Raw genomic sequence first — 19902 nt, forward strand, 5'->3', positions numbered from 1 at the left:
GCCTGCCTTCCGCATGTCTCATTTCCTTTTATTGAAGCTGTCAGGGAGGCATTACATTATCTCACATGTGTGCAAAAACAGGACTTCAGTCAAGCTCGTACAGATTTTAAATGCCACAGCTGAAGAAAACAGAGTGGAAACTGCAAAGGGAGGAGGCAGCAGCAGAGTCCAGAGCGCACACACCTACGGGCAACATTTTCCAAGGCTTCACAGAGCAGCAGAGCTGCAGTCCCTAACCAGAGGCGGGCGGGAGGCAAGTGAAGGTACCTCGCTAACGAGCAGGATGATTCACTGAAGGGCAAGGAGTCCTGCTGCAGCAGAAGGCTGATGAGTAATTACTGGCTCCTCCTATGCACACAGCTAGGTCTTCCACCCGGGCGCGGCGGCCGCCTGCCAAGCCAGCCCTACCAACAGGCCCTGTGGGGCAGCAGCACCCCCAGAGCTGCTCTGAAGGTTTGGAAATAGCCCAGGTCTCTTCAGCTCATCGTACTCACCACAGCACGGTTTCCATCCTCATTAGCACCCTAGGGAAATACAGCCCGACTTCTAGGATAAAGGACCTGACCTAGGAACTAGCCAACTCCTCGGCAGGCTTCTCACCTGATCTCCAAGACTCAGAAAAGCAGTGGTGGCAAAGTGAACTACCGACACTCAGAGACATGACCTCTCCTCGCCCGAAGAGGACAGGCTTTTACAGCTGCCCTTTGCACGCAGCTGGCCTGTGGGCAGCAGGAAAGCACGGCGCTCTGGGGCTAACAACAAGCTCCTCCACGTTTCTTCCCCGAGTGATTTCTCCGCAGTGAATCACTCGCGTTCGCAGGCGTGTGGTGCACAGCGGGTACAGGTCAATACTGGCGAGGGTGCTGCCGGAGGAGCAGCGAGCCGACATCATCACATGCACTGTGGCAAAGCCTGACCTTTATTTGTGTGCTGCACATCTCACGCCCATCCTGTGAGGCTGAGGGGAAGTATTTGGCTGCTCTGTACATGTAATTGTGGTGCAAGGCCGGTTAGCAATATGCTATTTAAATAAGGAAGTAGTCATTGGAGTGGAGTTTCACAAATACGTAGGGCTACTCTTCAAAGTCATTTTAACAATAATAAACACAATTTAACACCTCTACACTATGCACACGCACAGCGCTGGCCTGGTCTGCTCAGAGAACATCTTGCTACACACACACACAGGATGCCATCTGGCAAACGGACTAAAGGACACACCTCACTGCCTACTGACGGCTACAGACCACAAAGCAGTTTATTGCAAGTGTTACAAGAAAACATTCCCTAAATAACAACAAGGAACACACCTATCCTCTCTGAGAAGCAAAGAGCCTGTCTCAAACAAGACCCCACTTGGGCAAACGGGGACACTTCCCCCTTCGAACACAAGGACAAAAATAAATCCTCTGTGCCAGGCACCTTGCAGGCTGCTCACAGACAGAACAGCTCCTCCAGGAGAGGGGACCAGAGGTAAGGAAGGTGAAAGCACTGACAGCTGACTGGACATGGAAGCAGATCCCTACAGGCACCCGAGCAGCAGCACGAGGACTGTGCCGAGCTCTCCAGCGGGGCAGAGAGCAGCGTGGCACACAGCTCCGTGCCTACGGTGCTTTCACTGTGCTAAAGGATGTGGGCAAAGCACAGCGCCAGGCTGGTCAGGAGTGTCTTCTGACTAAGCTTTCTCATAGCACAGCACACAACAGCTATAAGTTAAATTCCCCAGGGGTGGCAGGGGGTGGAGGAAGGAAGAAGTTCACAGCGAAAGACTTCCTCTCCCTCGAAAGGAAGAGGTCAGAGTGACACGGCCAGCACCATTGCTGAGGGCCCTATTCGGGCCAGGCACAGGCCTTCGGAGGCTCCCGGAGCAGCCCCAAATTCTGTGAACGACCTCCCTCCACCACCAGCAGAAGGAAAAGTATTTCACTAACCTCGAATCTAGGGGTGACAGAAGAGGGGTGGGCATGAGGGACACGCAGACACAACACAGAGCCTTGCTGCTGATTCTCTTGCAGAGGACAAACTCTTCCCTGCCTGCATGACCTGCAAACACGTTTCACTGGATATTTTACCGTCACATGCTCCTGGAAAAAAAAGGCAAGACTCTAGCTTCAGTTTGACTATACTAAGTGAGGGAACTGCTCAAAGAGTCACTGGGATTGCATTTTTTGCTTGTCTTCGCAAAAATCTTCTACAGCTTCTTGGCCACCTGGAAGGCTAACTGAAGCTCCTCAGCCCCTATCTCCTTGCACTGATTTTCCTGTGAGGATTGGATTTTGGAAGCTGCCACATGCAAGATGCAAATGCAGACTGGGACAGGGTTTGGCAGCTCTTTAACTACTGCTCTTACAGCTTGTGTGCCACTCCTGTTGGAAACAAACAATGCAGAACACACTGATTCAGCCAGATGTGCACTGCCATAGCCAGGGCTGCCAGCACTTCTGCTGCTGCTTGTGAAATACCACGAGGGCTGTTGAGCAAGGAGACAAGGAATTGAAGGTGTCCCATGCTCCCGTCTGTGGCAATGCCTCCTTGTCTAGTGTAGACAAGGCTTCAAGGTTAACACCCCAGAGCAAATTTGTCCTCATTTACAATTTTCTTTTAGTCTTTTCATGGAGAAGGTTCTTCCCTGCTCACCAGCAGGCATAGGGGAACAGCGGGTACTGGCTCCACTCTGCCACGGTCCCGTGGGCATGTCCTGAAGCCCCCTGTGTGTTGTAATCTGTGGAGAAGGCCGAGTAGCTCATTGCCCTGTACTGGCTGTGGGAGGGCACCATCCACTGGCCAAGACCTTGCTCGGTGCCGTACGGACTGTACATGGGCGCTCGGGCTCCAGGTTTCCCCACCGAGTCCAGAGCCATGTTCACCACTCCCGTATAGTCCTGGGGAGGGGGCAGAGGCGGGGGGAGCGGAGGCAGGTTGGTGAAGCCCTCTGGGAGCTGTTTGGAGTCGTGCTCAGGCACTGTGGCAAGATCCAAGGGGTGGCACCTTGCTCGGAAGTCATTCAAGGCGGCGACGTCGCGGGCAGGAAGCTGCTGGCTGTCCCCAGCTTCATGGAACCTGAGCCCCGAGGGCAGAGAGAAGAGCAAGTCAAACCTACCGCAGCAGAAAACCACTGAAAACCCACAGAGATTCCTCAGGGAAAGTCAGGGCAAGCCCTTAGCATGCCCTCTTCTCCTCACTGTTTCAAACATCTGCTGTCCATTCAAAACAAGCATGTCTACAAGGACCATTTGTCTCTGTACAGGCTTCTTACTCCCTCCGTGTGCCTTGCTTCCAGAAGCCTTGACCCAGAGTGGGAATGTGCAATGTGTCAGCTATTTCACAATGATTTCCCACGTGAGAATACTTGCATGAAAGCAAAGTGAGCCATCCTGTTCTCCAATGCACTTACACACATTGCGTATCAGAAGGGGGCAGAGGAGCATCAGCTCAGTCACTCTCCACCTTCACGTGTTGGCTGATTGCACATTAACTCCCACGCAAATACAGCCTCACCTACTGCTTTGTCTTATTGTTAACGTGGATTTTAGCCCAAACCTAGCTGTCACCCACACAGAAGGGCTAAGTGCCAGAGAAGGTAAGCTCAGCCCGCCCTAGCTCTGGCTAAGTTCTAGCCTGGGCTTACTGTAACTCGTGTCTGAATTTGCAATGGCAAAGAGGGAAACATCACTGGAGTCCTGCCACTCCTCCAACACACTCCCACCAAAGGACAGGCAAGTTCTGTGGTACATGAAGTTGGCTGGGAAAGCATTTCAGGACAGGGAAATAGAGAGCACTACTAAGACATGAGTATGCCCAGAAGCAGTGGGCTAGAAGTAACACAAAGGCTTTATTACAGGGATAGCTCCATGCTGCTCGAGTACCTATCACCCAAGTATGGCATGCAAAAGAAAGATATCCTTCCTCACTCACTCTGGCTGTTTTTCTTAGGAAACACCATGTAGAAGAGGAGGACTCCCATCAATTTAAGGGTGACTTTGGACACGAGCACCGAGAGATGGGACTTACCGGTATGTCTGGTAGGATGGGGTAGGCACTTGCTGCTCTCTGGCTGGACCCTCCCTCTGGTCGGCTGTCGCCGGCGATGCTGCAGTAAAGGCATGGCTGCCGTTCTGCTCGGAGATCCAGAAGGGGTAGCCACTGCTGACGGCAATGGGGTTACTCTCTTCCTTCACATCCACATTCTCATCTTTCTCGAAATCTGACTCACAGTGGGGAAAGAAAGAACAGGGAAAAATGAGAAAGGAGAAGAGAGAGCCAGGGCTCACAACGGTTTATTAGCAGCGGAATTAATTGCAGAGTGGTGGAAGGAAACACACTATTACCTCTTCTGCAGTCATACTGCCTTAAGGAACCAGCCCTTTGCTGCTTTTTTCTGTCCTTACACTGTGGCATTCAGTCCTTCCCTGTCCCCTCTCCCTAGCTGTGCCACTGCAAGTAGTGCCCTGAACTGGAACACCGAATGATCAAGCTTAAAAATAACCTAACAAAAAGAGTAAAGGTTACTTTAAAATGGTATCAGTTCCCCCATCTGCATCACAACCCAGCTGTACAAGCGCCAGTGCTGGCACAACTGCACACACAAGAACCAAGGCAGATGGGTAGAAGAAAGCCATGGGCGACACTGCAAGCTGGCATCACTGTTGAAAAGAAAATGTTTTGAAAGAGCAGCCTTTGATCACATGTGGTCACAAAGCATGGCTGGGAGGCTGGTGCATGGAGAGCTGATGAGCAGTCACTAATGACAAGTGACATGTGAGCAGGCTCCTGTGGACCATACACAGTCAGAAGACTTCCTAACCCCTTCCTCATCCTAACACAAACTGAATGTGTGTGGGGGGATATCAGGCAGAAATTAAGAGAGGGAAAGGTCTCACAAAGGATGATCAGTCATCATTTGTTGGCTCATTCTACTAAAAGACATCTCTCTGAGCTGCTTTCCTGGCTGCTGTCGTGGGTGCAAAGTGGGTGCCCTTCAAGGATTACAATTAAAAAGCATAAGCAAGCATCAGAAATTTTAAGCAGCTGAATTCGTGTCACTGTGCATGTTCTCTGGCTCCCCATCCCAGTCCCCTGCTCTGTTTGGCCAAACTTCTGTGCTGGGGCTTCCCTCCAGGGCTGCCACCTGTGGGCAGGGGCAAGTGGTGCACTCTCTGCATTCTGGAAGCATCATGTCAGAAAATGCAGTGTTGGAAGAGCGGGCTGTACTGCTTCCCTCTCACCTGCATAGAGCAAAATATTCTTCAAACAGGGATGCGCTGGTCCTGTCTCACACTTCTCCCTACTCATTCAAGCTGCCCCCTCGGTCATTCCTTATTCCTGGCCATCCTCCCTGAATTAGGGAATTAACACCACTTTCCAGCTTTGCAAAGCCGTACGCAACACCCTTTGGGTGCCCTGCCCAGGCCACTCTCCCCAGACAACAGACAGAGCAGAGCAATGTCACTGCCTGGTTTCCTTCCTGTGGCTTAGGCAGTGTTTGGGACTGACTCTGGGTTTGTTGTTATCAAGATTACCACGTTCCTCAGCACCGGACTCCTTTTCCTCAGGCAGCTTCCTCTTCTGGCCCTTGGCTGGACTGGGCTTCTGGGATTTGGCTCGTCCTTCCCTGGGAAAGAAACAGTGCATGGGAGTAGTTTGCAGTTAGCTTTCTACCCGGATAAATAACACAAGGGATGCTGGACAAAGGCCTGGAAGACAAAAAGATAGGATGAACCTCTCTGATGTCCTGCATGTTATATTTCTGCTCACAAAGCAACTTGACAGATCCATGGGGAATGTTTGCCACAGTTGATTTACAGAGTTGTGCTGCCTGCCACAAGCATCAGCTTCCAGGGAGAGCTCTTGCCCCACAGGATACTGGGGATAAATCAGTAAAGGGGTTGCTGCTCCCTTCATGCTTGTACAAAAGGCAAAATCAGAGTGGAAGCCTCAGCAGGTTTTTGCACTGAGTTAGTAACTGTACCCAGTGTTGGATACACATACTACTAGATATGCGTATAGTAGGGTGGGTGTTTTGCTTAAAAGCAGCCTTTTTCCTAAATGGAAAGCTTAGTCAGAAATGATCCTATTATGAGGAGAAAGAACATCTCTGACAGTTTTGAAGGTTAAGTAACTAGAGTCAGGTTGGGCCTTTTTTCTTCAGGATTTTTTTTTTTCAGGCATAAGATAAAACTAAATCTCAGATATTTTCGTACTATTTTCTGCTTGGGGAAAAACAAACAAACAAACAAACCATTTTTTCCCTCTCTATTACCAGTTTGTGGGTTGCATTCAAGATTACTTATTTGTTTAAACTCTCATCCACTGGCTGCGCTCAGACCAGAGAGACCTCACTTGTACTGGTATTCGACTTTCCTCTTGCAGACAAAACTTGCTGCTCGAAGAGACACTTTTCCACAAAAGAGAAAAGGAGGTGTGAGAGCCTTCAAACGTCAGAAGCAAGCTGATCTCACAGGGACAGAACAATCTACTGTGGAGTCCTTTTACCTTTATCACCACTATTCCCATGTCAGATTCCAATCTAGATCCAAACTACAACACAATGTAAGGTATCAAATCTGTCACGTTTCACACATTTCTGTAGGAAATCCTCTGTTTCCTCCCATTCCCCAAGCCTCTTGGGCAGCTTCTGCGCAGCATCATTCCCAGATACGGATAAATGCAATGTCCAGAGCAAAAAGCTCTGCAGAACTAGCTGGTATACTTTGCTCTGTGGACTTGTGTAGAATTCACAAGTAAACTCTGGTTATACATAAACTGAGATGGAAAAAACAGCTTACCGCCGAGTGTTCTTCCCGTGCTCCCGGAAACCTTTAGCAAATGGATTGTTGTCAATCTTCAGCTTTGTGATCTTAAAATAAAGGACCAAGATTCAGTATTGTGGTAACTGGTTGGGCTCATTATTATTTCAAGACCTTCACCTCAGTATTTATCACAACAGGTTTTGGGGGAAGAAGGGCAGGGGCAGGTGTTTGGGGGATGCCCTTGCCACAGCATCTGAGCTCTCCCAGCAGTTCCCTCTATTAATTAGGAAGTAAGATCTAGAGAGAAGTGACTTTCACAGGTTCAGTGGGAATTTGAGTGATATTGATCTGACCAGACACATACACAGGGCCGGTACCTACATCTGGACCTCTCTCTCTACTTTTTACTGCATTTGGGATTCTGTTGTATTAAGTGCCCTGTCAGTGATCAATTAGTGTGCAGGATTCATCTAATCCCTGAGTAGACGTTTTCTACAAGAACAATAACGTGCTGATTTCTTTCCCCTGTCCATCACAGGCACCCAGCTCTGAAGGAGACATCTCCCTCTACATGATTTCTAAGGACAGAATATTTAACAATGTGTCAAAGGACTTGCACACTGTACCTGCTCGTTCTGGTAGGCAGTAACAGAAGTGAAGACAGTCTCAGGGAAGCTGAAGACTTGGAAGATGCTCCAGCGGACACTGAAGAGGTCATCTGCCTGCACAATGTGGAAGCGAGGCTTGTAACGGTGCATGGAGTGGAGGATGATCTGGCACAGAAACAAAAGGAGAAGGTTTCCATGTGCAACCACTGCTAATGCACTGTGCAAAGTCTTCTGTGGAGACTCTCAGGACATCCCTTTCAAAACAGGGGTTCCTGCCTAGAACTGGTGTCTTCACCTAGACAGCAGAGACTAAAACCTTCCTTAGCAGGTAGTTAAGAGAGCAGAAAGGCCGGGCTGAGGAAGGAAGAGAGGGCCCTTGGATATCTTTTAATTTCCACAATCTAATTTCTCGCACATCTCATTTCACTTAATATCTATCTACAATTAATCCCAAGAGAGAACGGCACAAAGGCCAGCTGCAACCTACGTGCCCATGTTGATCCAGAGTGTTGTTGGTGAGCTTCAGTTTTTGGAAGGAGACAGGCTCTTTCATCCAGTGGCTGCCAGGAGCTGGGGAATCTGGGTGGACGTAGGTGCGACAAGGGAGCTGGGGCTCTGCTTTTCCAGCAACTTCCCACTGATCTTTATTCCACTGTGAAGGGAAAGATGGAAATCTAGAGCTTAAAAAACCTACTTTTGTTATAAGGACCCCCAGCAACTTTGCTTCACTGCATGATTTAGTGGATTCCTCTGAGGCATGCAGTCCTGACAAGTAGCAGATTTTCTCTCATGAGCCATGATCATGTTACCGAAACACCTCCAAGTTTAGGCCTCATTTTTCCTCCCTTTCTCCCAGTGGTTGTCAGAGAAGTCTGACATGAATCACGATCAAAATAGTACTGCTTACAATGAAGATTAGTTACCTCTCCAGCTGCTCCCCAAGCATAAGTGACAAATAACTGCAGAGAGGCGTAAAATCCACCAATTACTTCTGAACTTTGTCCAAGACAATTTATTTATCAGCCTGGACAGTGAAGCATAAAGATTAATCTGTTTCAAACAACAATGGAAGGAAAGCATAACGTCTATCATTTAAAGTACTTACCTTGTACCTGAAGTTGTCCACTGGCACAAAATCTACCAGCATGAGGTACTTGGCATATGGGATTAAGCCAGAGACTTTGATTTTGCATTGTGGAAACATGCGTCTGAAGGAGAAATTAAATATACAGTATAAGGATTTCTGTATAAAGTGGATACTGTTTCATGATCTACCCAAGCAGCAGGTCACGTTCACTCACTGCTGTGCAAAGTTCTGGTAGCAGTATTTCTACAGGCCAGCTACTGAACGTTTCTACTATCTTATTGATGTATTGATTGTCTAATCCTATGGGTTTAGGTGGAATAGGCACTAAGGGGACAGTAGTCTCTGATGGCCTGACATGGTTATTGCTTTTGTTCTTCTGACTCCTGTAATGCAACAGTGGAAAACTTAAAGAAAGCACTTGGAATTTGCATGTAGTTCCTAGCTTTATGCAGCTAGCACAGACCTGGAGCACAGATTAAAGGATTTTCTAGCGTGGGTTGTGCTCATCTGAGAACAGATCTAGCTTTCCGTTCCAGTATTCCCTACCACCACTTTTATCTTCTGACTTTGCAAAAAAGCTTCAACAGCTACGTCCCTACCCAAAGGGATTGCTTTAGCTCACAGCAGTTGACACAATACATTACAATTTCATATTCCTTCACTGCAAGCTCCCCAACACATGATTTAAATTTGAATTTTAGAGTAGCCTGCTTGCACTGATCATTACCATTCTATGCCACGTTCTCATCTGCACTTGCAGAATCAAACCCAGGTATTTACTGCTCAACTGCTCCTGCCCGCAACGGAGGCAAAATAAAATCAGGGCACTTTCCAGAGCAACCTCCCAGCGACAGGATGAACATCGGTGTTAAGTACTGAGATAAGAGCAGAGAAGATTTCACAACACATCAGCCCCACAGTGACCTTTTGCACTTCACAGTTTGGACCTCTAGGACATCCTGAAAACACAAGTCTTCTGCCAGAGGCAGGGAGATGCGCATAACTGGCTAACAGTTTAAGAGCTATCATGAAAAAAAAAAAAAAAAGTGCTGGAGTTTTGCAAACAGATTGGAAGGGTGTGGTTTGGGCAGCTGTCCTGCTCCCCTCACCTGCCAGATTTGGTGATGATCATCTCAGTTCCTATCTGATGAAACTTCATCCAGAGCCCCATGTCCTCCAGGGTGACCACGATGGAGCTCTGTGGGTAGGGCTCCAGGCTGGGGGAAGGAAGTGCATCACACGGTGCTTTCACGTCTAGGAGGGAGAGAAAACAGTAACTTCAGACAGGCAGGAGGGGAGCCGGCACGAAGCAGCCTCTCCTGCGCAGAGGCAGGGCTCTGAGAAGCAGCACCCACGTCAGCCCTCCCAGTACCTGTGCTCACAGTTACCAAATTTCACGTGCTATTGTAACAGATGGGCTCTACATCTGGTCATTCACTCCTCCTACCTGCCCCCAGGACTTCTCAGCCCCACATCAGTGCACAGGGCACAGCCCTGGTTTAGCTCAGGTAGGTGAATGTTATGGATTTTACCCAGGAAAGGCCCAGGTGCTGCCAAGAGCTCAGTAGTCCGCACCACAATAAACCTCTTAAATAAAATCCATTATCTTCCTTTCAAGGCTTCTTTGTTACTTAGTAGACTCAGAAGGAATAAAGGCTTCTTTGACAGGTTTAGTTTTAGGGGATAAGTCCTTTTGTAAAGATCTGTGTGTTGAACAAATTGAACTTGATTTCCTTTATTCCACAGCTCTGACTGCTAGGTAACCACAATCTGCTTTTATTCCTGTTCTGGTATGATCAGGGTTACACAAAACACTTTACCAAGAGAATGAAAAAGGATTGGAAATATTTTAACTGTAGCAGTAGAAGAAAACAACAGATATTCGGTAGCAGAGGTGAAAAGTCACTCCAGAGGACTACAGAGGGATAGACAGGAGACCAAGATGTAAATGGAGACAAGAAAGGAAGGAGACAGACCTGGACCAGGGAATATTCCAAAAAAAAGGATGGCTGATCTGAACTGGGCTTGGAGATGGAGACCACTGAGATGCCTGTGACGGCAGCAGAAGGCAAAGGACTAATCATGCTCCTGGGGAAGGGAAAACTACCCCGGAGAAACTTCAGTGCCGACAGTCCCTACCTCCTCTGCAATGCCGTTTGGATTAAAAACCTTCCATAGGAGCTCTTCACATAAAGCTACTGTAACACACACAAGATCGCTGCTGCTGCTGCCCTACTGAAGAGCTCAGGCAGAAAAGACTCTAGGTCCAAAAGTGTGGCCTGGTGTAGCTACTGGTGGATTGATTTCAAAGCCAGCAAGGCTTTGCTAACACTGCTCTGTGTATGAAGGACATATCAGTAACTCTGCTTGGCTCGGAGAGTGCTCACAGCGGCAGCACTGTCCTCAGTTTAACGAGGGCAGGCCACTTCTGCTGGGTGTTGTGTTACCAGCCATGGCTATTTGCTTAAAAGGGAGATTTTTCTGCCTCTTAGCCTAGATTGGATTTTATTCACAGTACATCAGAAATAAGGGTTTTTATCACCTTGTTACAGTTTTCCTGGGTAATATCTTTAAAAGAATAAACATGAAAATTAGGCAACTACTTCCAGAGAAAACGGCTTCTTTCACAAAGCGACATATTGCCACAAAAACAACTCAATGCAAGCCTCTTCCCACTATATTAGGAATTAAGGAACGTTTAAACATAATTCTGCCAGTTTGTAAAGGTCTTTAGACATTAAAAAAAAACAAACAAACAAAAAAAAAAAAACCCTTTACCCTTTTTTCTGCTTTGATCCAACATTAATGAACTGGCTAAGAAGTGACACCTAGTTTGCTCACTAAGATTAGCCTGTTAACATCTTCCTACTAAAGCTTCCCTCATATCCTCTTGCAGAGACATGAAAGCTGCCACGAGACGATGCATTGGGTAGCTCAGTGCAGCACATGTATCAAAAGGAGTTACAATAAAATTGGGCTGATTTCCCACAGGAGTCATCCAGTCACAAATACATGCAAACAGATTTTGATTAGCTCGACAGATGCTCCCTCCTTTCCCCAAATGAATTTTACAATTAACATTTTTGTAAGCAAATTCCAATGCCATTAAATGAGACTACAACAAGGGAGATCTCAGGAGTCCTTACTGAGAGACTTCCAACAAAGAAATCAAAAAGAATGAAAGTAAAAGGAGCTCAGTACTGAATTAAAAATCAAAGGCCGACGTTATCATCTGTTTTTACCAAAATGATCCCACCACACACCTGTATGAGTGACAGGGAGAAAGAGCTGCGCATGCAATAAACATTGCAGCAAAGACTTTAAAATGTTGTTGATGTCATTCTTGTCACAGCTTTTGTGTGCCCAGTCAGAGGCTGAGAAACAGGATCTTTACAGTTTGCATGTGGATCTGGACCACCGTAATGACTGAGCCTTCTGGTAGACCCTCACTGCTGACAGCAAAGTCATGTGCAATCAACTTCGAGGGGATTCTGCAGTGGTGGATCCATTTGCAGGATCTATTTCAGATGTGCTTTGCAGAGCCAGAGGCTGGCTTGCAAATTCACTCCTAGTTTGTGCCCATCCAACTAACGCCAAGGCTCACGCTCACGTCTTCCCCATAAAGATGCCCGCGTGTTGGAACTACACCACTAAGAGCTTTGTGGCAGGGCGGCCAAGCACTGAGCTGGATTTGTTAGGTCTGTACTTCTGATGTTTCCTCTTCTGCGTACCTTAGGTTTTAAGGATTATTTGAAAGCAACTTAAACATCTTCCAAGAATTTTAGTTCCAAGCTACTGTAAAACTATTCATTACTATTACCATATTATTACCGCACATGGCACATTTTGAAACATATGCCAAGATGAAGGCGTAGAGCTGCTATGATAAAGGCCAGCACTGAAAATTAAGAGATCTTCACTCTATTCCATGCTTGATTTTAAAGCCCTGATACAAACAAGACCGGTTTGTGCTTTGGTTTCTGTCTAAATTAGGCTGTACCTATCTTTTTCCTATCTTGGAGATGGAGAGAAAGGAAAATGAGAGTAAATTCAGTAATGCTTTGAGGGAAAGGAACAAAAATCTTTGGATAGAAGATGCTGGAGATTAATTCACTCACTGAAAGCAGTCCCTCAATTAATTGTCCACCACTGAGACAATTACATGATGTCAGAAAATCTGTTGCAGACTTCCCATAAAGTATAGTATAAGGTTTGCAATAGTGGGAAACTCCAACAAGGTAAAAGGTACATTTCTTATCTTCATCAAAACTGGTTATCATTACATTGTTTCTGTTTTATTCTCAGTGAAGTCTCATGCTAACAGCTATCTAGCGTCCACGGGGAAGAAACACACATCAGTACGAAAAGCTATCTGATAAATTATTTTTGCCAATAATCAATTAAACCCATGTTTTCTGACCTTATATATGCCAGTAGGAACACCTGGAAGAAACCTCACTTCCTGGAGCCAAAAAGCTTTTTTGGCGCTAACGAAAGGACTGTGTTTCTACAAGTGCAATGGCTTCACCTCTCAAATGCATGCAGTCATATTTCTGCTGTGTAGGGTCATACACCATAAACAACGCAATAAGAAAATCAGATGACTTCTGGAAGAGCTGGAATCCTTAACATAACAAAATACTGCAACGCGTGATTTTCATTTTTGCACTTTTGCTTAAGTTAAAGTTCTCTTGATGTGGCAGAAATCAGTATGAATCCAATCAGCACCCTACAGATGGCTTTATAAAAAAAACAAAACAATGGCAAAGTTGGAAGTCATCGTACGTGTATTTTGCTTATGAAACAACTCATTACTGCAATAGAGAAAAGAAGGTGAGAATACCCTGCCACCTCTAACGGGTAGGTGAACTGCATACCTAAACTAGGCAAACATTTGTTTCCTTCCAGCACAGAGGAAAACATGGGACTAAATCTGGGTTTCGGTTATACAGACACACTCAGTGCCCCTGGACTGGTCCTTAGTTTCCCGATGCATTATCTGCCATTGTGCCCAACTGATCATGCCCCGCACAGAGGTTAATAAAGAGGTTAATAGCTTGCTGTGAGAAGGACTGATGAAGAAAACCATAAATAAAACCCTGTGGAAAAGAAAAAGAAAAAAAAAAACACACCGCTGTGTTTGGGCATAAAATGCTGGTAGAAGTTGCAGGGTATGTCTGCTTGGAGTTTATATTATCAAAGGGCAGAAAAAAGACAGGGGCAGGCAAAACAGACGGTTTGCATCTGAACTATTAGCAACATATGAAATATTTCCATACCTTCTATGGCCTTCAAACCCAAAGGAACTCATTGTGCTACTTTTCAGACAATATGCAAAAAACATCTTTATCCTTCAGTGAATGATCACATTGCACAAGGTGACCCAGATAAGGGAGTTTAGGGCACAAGAGTGAGTGAACCTCTGCAAAAGATCTTCCACAGCTCCCAAAGAACATTCAAAACCACAATTGTTCAACCATTCCTACAACAAAATTTAGAAATTATCTCTAGCCACACACATACTATAAATGCTGGTATCCCTTCAGGATGGCTTGTTCGCTTTCTAAAATTATTGTGCATTCTTGGCGTATCTCTAGGATCTTTCCACGCAGTAAGGAATAGGAGGGAGTCCTTTACCTACCTGATAAAACTTGCATTTTTCCATGTACTGTGGAGTCTAGGAAGTTGCTCAGCCACCAGAGTCTGTAAAAAGGGAGCCCAAATAGTCCAGTTCAAAAGCAGGTCTGATTTCCTGCAGCAAGCAAAAGCCGTTCCATCTGAGATCCAGTGTCAAGAGTGACTGAGATGAGGATGGGACTCCAAGCACAGCTAGCCAAGGTGAGTTCCTGTTTTATGGAGGCTAATGAGCAGGGAGGAGCTTCTCGCCAGGGCTGTCCCCTTGCAATCCTTTGATGTCCAAAGGGACAAAGAGAGGAAGGATCTGCAGCAATGGCTGGGGCTAAGGGAAGAAAATCAAAGAGAATTAACATGGCTTTGACATACAGGAAACCCTACAGGGGAAATGCACCTTGATTTACTGCTAACGCACTTTTAAACAAATAGAGACAAAACCAAAAACATTAGTTAAAGACTTATCTACTAAATAAAACCTTAAACATTTTAAGACCGTTCCAAGGATTTGATATAATTTTCTTGTCCATTCCAAGGATTTGATATAATTTTCATCTCCAAGCACAGAATCACTTTACCATTGATTTATGGTATCAGAATCAGGACTGTATTGAGTTGTTTATTCCCCAAGTGAGTGATTAACAGTCCATGGAAAACTTGAGTTTTGAGAGTTTTATCCCAGCTCAAATCTGGGATACTGAGGTAACATATACATTTACCAAAAGATGTCTTTTCCACTCACAGAAATGCAGGTGATGGTACAGTGTTACCTACCTAACCAACCTCTCCATTCATAGACTTTAACTGTACCGTTCATTTTCCTGTTGTATTGTTTTTTTGTTGTTCTGTTTTGTTGTGTTTTTTTTTTTTTTTTTTTTTTTGGCTTGGTCCTCACCACTGCATCAGACATTCTCAAGCTCATAGCTGAGGCTGCTCTGCACGATACCTTTTTCTGCTGAGCTTCATCACTGAAAGCTGCAGTTGCTTTAATGACACAGCTATGCTAGCACATCGTTTTCCTGGCAGCAAATTTCTTCAGCTGGCACCTTCCAGCACCAGTGCAAGTGATCTAAAAGTCTCAGGTGTGGACCAGGCACTGGTTTTATTTAGGCCTGCTCTTACTGAACGAAAGGCTGTGCACAAGCTGAAGGACTTCAGTGTTTTCCCTTAATTAGTTTATTCAGCAAGTGTGACCATTAGCTTTTGTACTTACAAGTGCTTACAAGTGCTAAGAGACAGCAATCAAGCCTCATGCTTCAGGTCACAAACCAGTGGCTACGCCTCAGTGAAGAAGGGAGTTCTACACATTCATGGACAGAAACGGCTATACTAACATTTACAGGTCCGAGATGGTGTTCAAAAAGAGGAGGTCAAAAGCAGGACATCAGTCTCGATGGGCCAGAGATGGATCCTGCACAACAAATTTAGGAGTTCTTCATTTCAAAGAGCATTGCTGGAAGGCTGCAGCTGATTCATGGTCTAGTTTTCCTCCCAATAAAACAAACACTTTTTATTTTGTGAATGACATTATTGGGACAGGATTTTTTTGTGAATCACATTATTGGGACGGATTTTTAGTCTGACAGGCAAAACATCCTGAATTTATTTACAGTCAGTTCCTATAGAAGAACATGCTTTTAGTTCTACTTTTTCTGCCTTTTGGAGCAGGCAATGAAACAACACGCAAAGAGGACAAAGGAATTTAATCAGAGTAGGGCCCATCTCTTTTTCACTATTACTTCGAATTTTAGGCATTCTGTTACTGTGGGGGATGGGGGCAAGAAAGGACAGTGTTTATTGTGGCAAGGAAGAACATTTAAAAGAAAGGGGTTAGAGAGTTTGATAAGTCCTGAGGAGGATTTTATAGCAGGAGATGGTCCACTGGCTCCTGGCAACTTTGAAGGACCACATCCAGCCTTCCTGACAACCCTTTAAAACTACGGGATAATGCAGCAGACCACAAGCTTCAGCTAACTCGGGGGCATCCAGAACTAGGGGCTCAGTACCACTGAGGAGGAAGTTATCATCTAGTGGGGTAACATCAACTTGTAGCTCAGCTGGAGATTATTTATTACATGTGTAGAAAAATACATTGGAAGGAAAAAGATCAACTGTAAATGGCATCAAGGTCAAATCTCTTCTGCTTGTACTTGCAGAGCCACTACCAGACAAACTGAACAGGATGCAGAAATGCTTTTCTGCTCTGCTACAAAAGGGAAGGCAGCGTCAAATCTGCTCCCTGTGTCCTGCTTTTGTAATGCTAGTAGTTTAACTGCAGACAGCAGAAAAGACGACCATAATCAGAATCTGAAAAGGGAAAATGGAACAAAAATTGGGTCATATTCAAGCTAGCAGTGAGATGGATCAACATCCCACACAGTTAGAATCTGCACAACAGCAGCAGCAGCGCTGGGAATTTCAGACTCTTCACCTGACAAGAGCGTGGGATGTGTATCATGACTTACTGCTTCTTCCACGAAAGGGGATCAGATGGTCTCCTGCTGCCACTTCATTTGCACACTGCGGATCAGCATGTCTAGAGAACACACATTTGCTACAAGTACTCAGATCCTTTTGGCTTTTCCCAGCTGATTGATGAGGAAGGTGGAGTCATTAATTACCCATGACTAGTTAACAACTAGCTTTCTCCCAGCCATTCTAGTTGCACTGGAGAGGTTTTAAAAGTGAAAAAAAAAAAAAAAAAAAAAGTGAATTTGTTACTATTCCTGGCAAGCGTGGCTAACAGGAGCAATCCCCATGAAATTCATCACAAGCAAAGGGGGATGTAGCAGATTACCCTCCTGTCTGCCCACAGAGTGCCCTGGGCAGTTTGCTGGGAAATCAGAGGTGAACGTGCTGGTGTCTAACAATTCACTGGCAAATCGAAGGATAGGGGGAGGAAAGGGAAGGGAGAGAGAGTGGATCTGATATGTGTAAGCCAGTGACATACACAGCTCTGCTCCAAGCTCATTTACAAGCAGCAGGTAAAAATCCTGCTTTGCCTAGCTCTAACAGTAGGCTCTCCTGCTACGCTGAAGGGGATGAGCTAGGGCAGCACAGAAGGGAGGGGACCTGTGATGACAAAAGCAGAAGTCAAGAGCTTTTTGCTTTGCATCTCTTTGAGGAGGTGATTAGAAAGAAACATTCCCCTCTGTGTTTTGTAGTAAGGCAAATGTTTTCTGGCACTTCTCCTGCACGTGAAGTTTTAACCCTTCACACTCAACAGGCCCGGGAGGGAACTGGCCAGCACACACACCCTCCCCCACTCCTACCTTCTGAACTGAGAGCTCTTTGAGACAGGGTGATCACTTCACCATCTCTGGCTGGTGATGAGGGCTCTCAGACCGCAGAACAGATAAGAACAGCGTGTCAGCTGCAGACTGTGGCTATCAGGATCCGAGTCTGCCAGTGGCTGCACAGGATGCACCACCTCCATCCAGGCAGCATTTCCAGGACACCGTTCTGCCCTAAGAACAAGCTCAAGCACAAGGCATGAAAGTGACTCTCAGGGAGAAGACTGCTGAAATGCAACAAAAAACAGATTAGTAATAACAATCTTTGGAATGAGCCAGCCTTGGATCACTTGCTGATCTGTATTAGCACCCTGGTATGGCAGACAGCAACGCAGCCACTTCAGGCTTCCCTCTGTGCACACTGTTGTGAGAAAGCATTATCACAACAGCTTTAATAAAGGTGGGCTTAAGTGAAACAGTGGTGTCTGCCTGAGTTTGTCAAGCCAAATAAAGTAACACGGAGATGCGTAAAATGCATTTAAGAAATACTCCCCTCTACAACATGAAGATTGCCTTTCTGCCATTTAAATGCAACTCAGCAGATTCCTACCAGGTGCATGTAGGCCACGGTCTCAGAGCATCTTGGCAGCTCTTTACGAAGGGTACTCTGCCATCTGCACAGGATGAGTACTGAAAATATGGGAAGACAGTGTGTCGTTAATGGGACTCAAAATAAAAAAAATAGTCTGCTACATATTTTCATACTTAATTAAAAACTTGAAGCAGCCTCAGACTCTCCAGTCACCTTTAAAGCCCACCAATCTGTCCCTTAACTACAGGCTCAGCCTGCTGCAGAGCAAATGAGGCCTGACTGCGCACACCCAGGGCAGTGGGGAAAAGCAGTATTTTTCCAGAGAAAACAAAAATGATGGAAGTGTTGTACCTACAGCTGTGCTAGCCTTGAAGTATGCAACTCCCTGGCCTTGTTAGTGACCAATATCGCATACAGAAAGAGATCTAAGTGCAACTTCAACCAGACACTGAACTGGCTAAGTGAACTGACGAGGATCTATCAGGATAGAGAGGTCTGCCTCTGGCAGCATGGGCAGTCTGAAGTCAGGCAGGTTTATAAGCCAGTCTCTCTATGGGGAGGCTACAGGAACAGTAAAAGCCTGCAAAGTATTTTAAGATCCTCTGGTAAAGTATTAATTAAAATTTCTTGTTGTGGTAGGCATAAGGAACAGTGCCTTCCTGGTTCCTTACAGCAGTTCCCATAGTACAGTATTTTCTTTTTATGGTGAGAAATGGTACTTTTTTAATTTTATTTTTTTTCTTTAAGCAGCTGGGTTGGATGTTTTTTTCCTGGTAAAAGCTGTCGTCTGTCTTCAAGGTGTGCTACATGTGCATTTGCATTCAGCCATTCCCATACTGGAACCCACGCAAGAGGCCCCACTGAAGGCAGCCCTTTGTAGGGCTGAAAGCCCCGTGCTGAGTCCCAAATTGTATTACCCCAAAATCTTCCCGGCATTCTCAGCAAGCAAAATCACATTTGGTAAAACAAAACAGTTGGTTGGAGAGGGCCTGTTGGTAACAGCTCGATGTTAAATTCACAACAGGGTCTCTGGACTGAGGTGCAGTGTGCTGCGGGGACTGGCCACATGCCTGCGCCCACCCTGAGGAGGGCTGCATTTAGCAGTGCCGGGAACCTTTTGGGGAAGGGAACATGTGAAAGTTGCCCATGCAAATGAAAAGTAGTACATTAGAAGTTTAACAGAGGCTTTTCCTCTCGCGGGTTTGTGGATTGAGGTATCTGACCACAAAGCTGTGGCTCCTGAACTAAAAAGCACACGCTCTTCTGTCTCCTCTTTATCACATCCGCCCTCCCCAGCCCTCCTGGAATATGCACCCACTTCTCCCAGCAGTTAGTTAGCATTGAGACAAGAAGGGAAATACTTAACAGCCACTTAACACTGAAGGCTGATTTTGGCCTCAAAGGCTACAGTCCAGAGTCAAATGCAAAATATTTCTGTCTAGAGCTCTTTCAAGTTTTCACAGACTCCTGATGTTAGGTGCACTGTTTTCCTGTCAACCCATTGTGTCTCCCAGACGCGGCTCAGCACTCTGTCCCGCTCAAATCCACAAAAGATACCTTTTTTGAAGGACTTTACAGCTCAGAGGCAGCAAGACCAGCTTTGTCACACAGCAGAGGAAAGTGCCAAAAGCACAATGCTGCATAGTGCTGCCCGTCCTCTCCTGCGCTGGGGAATGCTCTCTGCCCCTGCACACCTGGGGCCCTGCAAGGAAGCATAAAGGATCAGCCTTAGAAAACAGGCAGCGAACAGCTCTGGGTTAACACTCGTGCAGAAATATTTTTGTACAGATACACACGCATACACAGGAAAACGCAAAGAGAAGCATTAGGCAGAGCTTAAAAATTGCTGGCGTTTCAATTTAACCATGAACTGAGATCAGGAAAAAATCCTGGGCAGAATGGATTGTGCTGAATGGAAGGCCAGCTGACAATGCTTCAGCAGTCTGCTAAAAAGCTGATCTTCACAGGAAAAAGCAGCACGCCGAACCCAGAAGCTCGTATC

General features: G+C 46.0%; 1 protein-coding gene and 1 long non-coding RNA gene across 2 annotated transcripts; both read right to left on the reverse strand.

Moving 5' to 3' along the window:
- Positions 1-2500: 2500 nt before the first annotated feature.
- LOC309884956 (T-box-containing protein TBX6L) lies at positions 2501-16829 on the reverse strand. The gene is made up of 10 exons (XM_082774449.1): positions 16541-16829; positions 14086-14403; positions 9554-9698; positions 8463-8565; positions 7845-8009; positions 7376-7522; positions 6786-6856; positions 5520-5611; positions 4012-4204; positions 2501-3060 (listed from the first exon to the last, which is right to left on the reverse strand). The coding sequence occupies exons 2-10, from the start codon at positions 14099-14101 to the stop codon at positions 2634-2636; spliced, it is 1359 nt and encodes a 452-aa protein (XP_082630575.1). The 5' UTR covers positions 14102-14403; positions 16541-16829; the 3' UTR covers positions 2501-2633.
- A 609-nt stretch (positions 16830-17438) lies between these two features.
- LOC309884716 lies at positions 17439-19592 on the reverse strand. The gene is made up of 3 exons (XR_014318669.1): positions 19458-19592; positions 17919-17998; positions 17439-17542 (listed from the first exon to the last, which is right to left on the reverse strand). It is a non-coding gene; the product is annotated as an uncharacterized lncRNA (long non-coding RNA).
- Positions 19593-19902: the final 310 nt, after the last annotated feature.

Source organism: Aythya marila (genome assembly GCF_965140915.1).
Source record: "Aythya marila genome assembly, chromosome: 17".
NCBI classification, from domain to species: Eukaryota; Metazoa; Chordata; class Aves; order Anseriformes; family Anatidae; genus Aythya; species Aythya marila.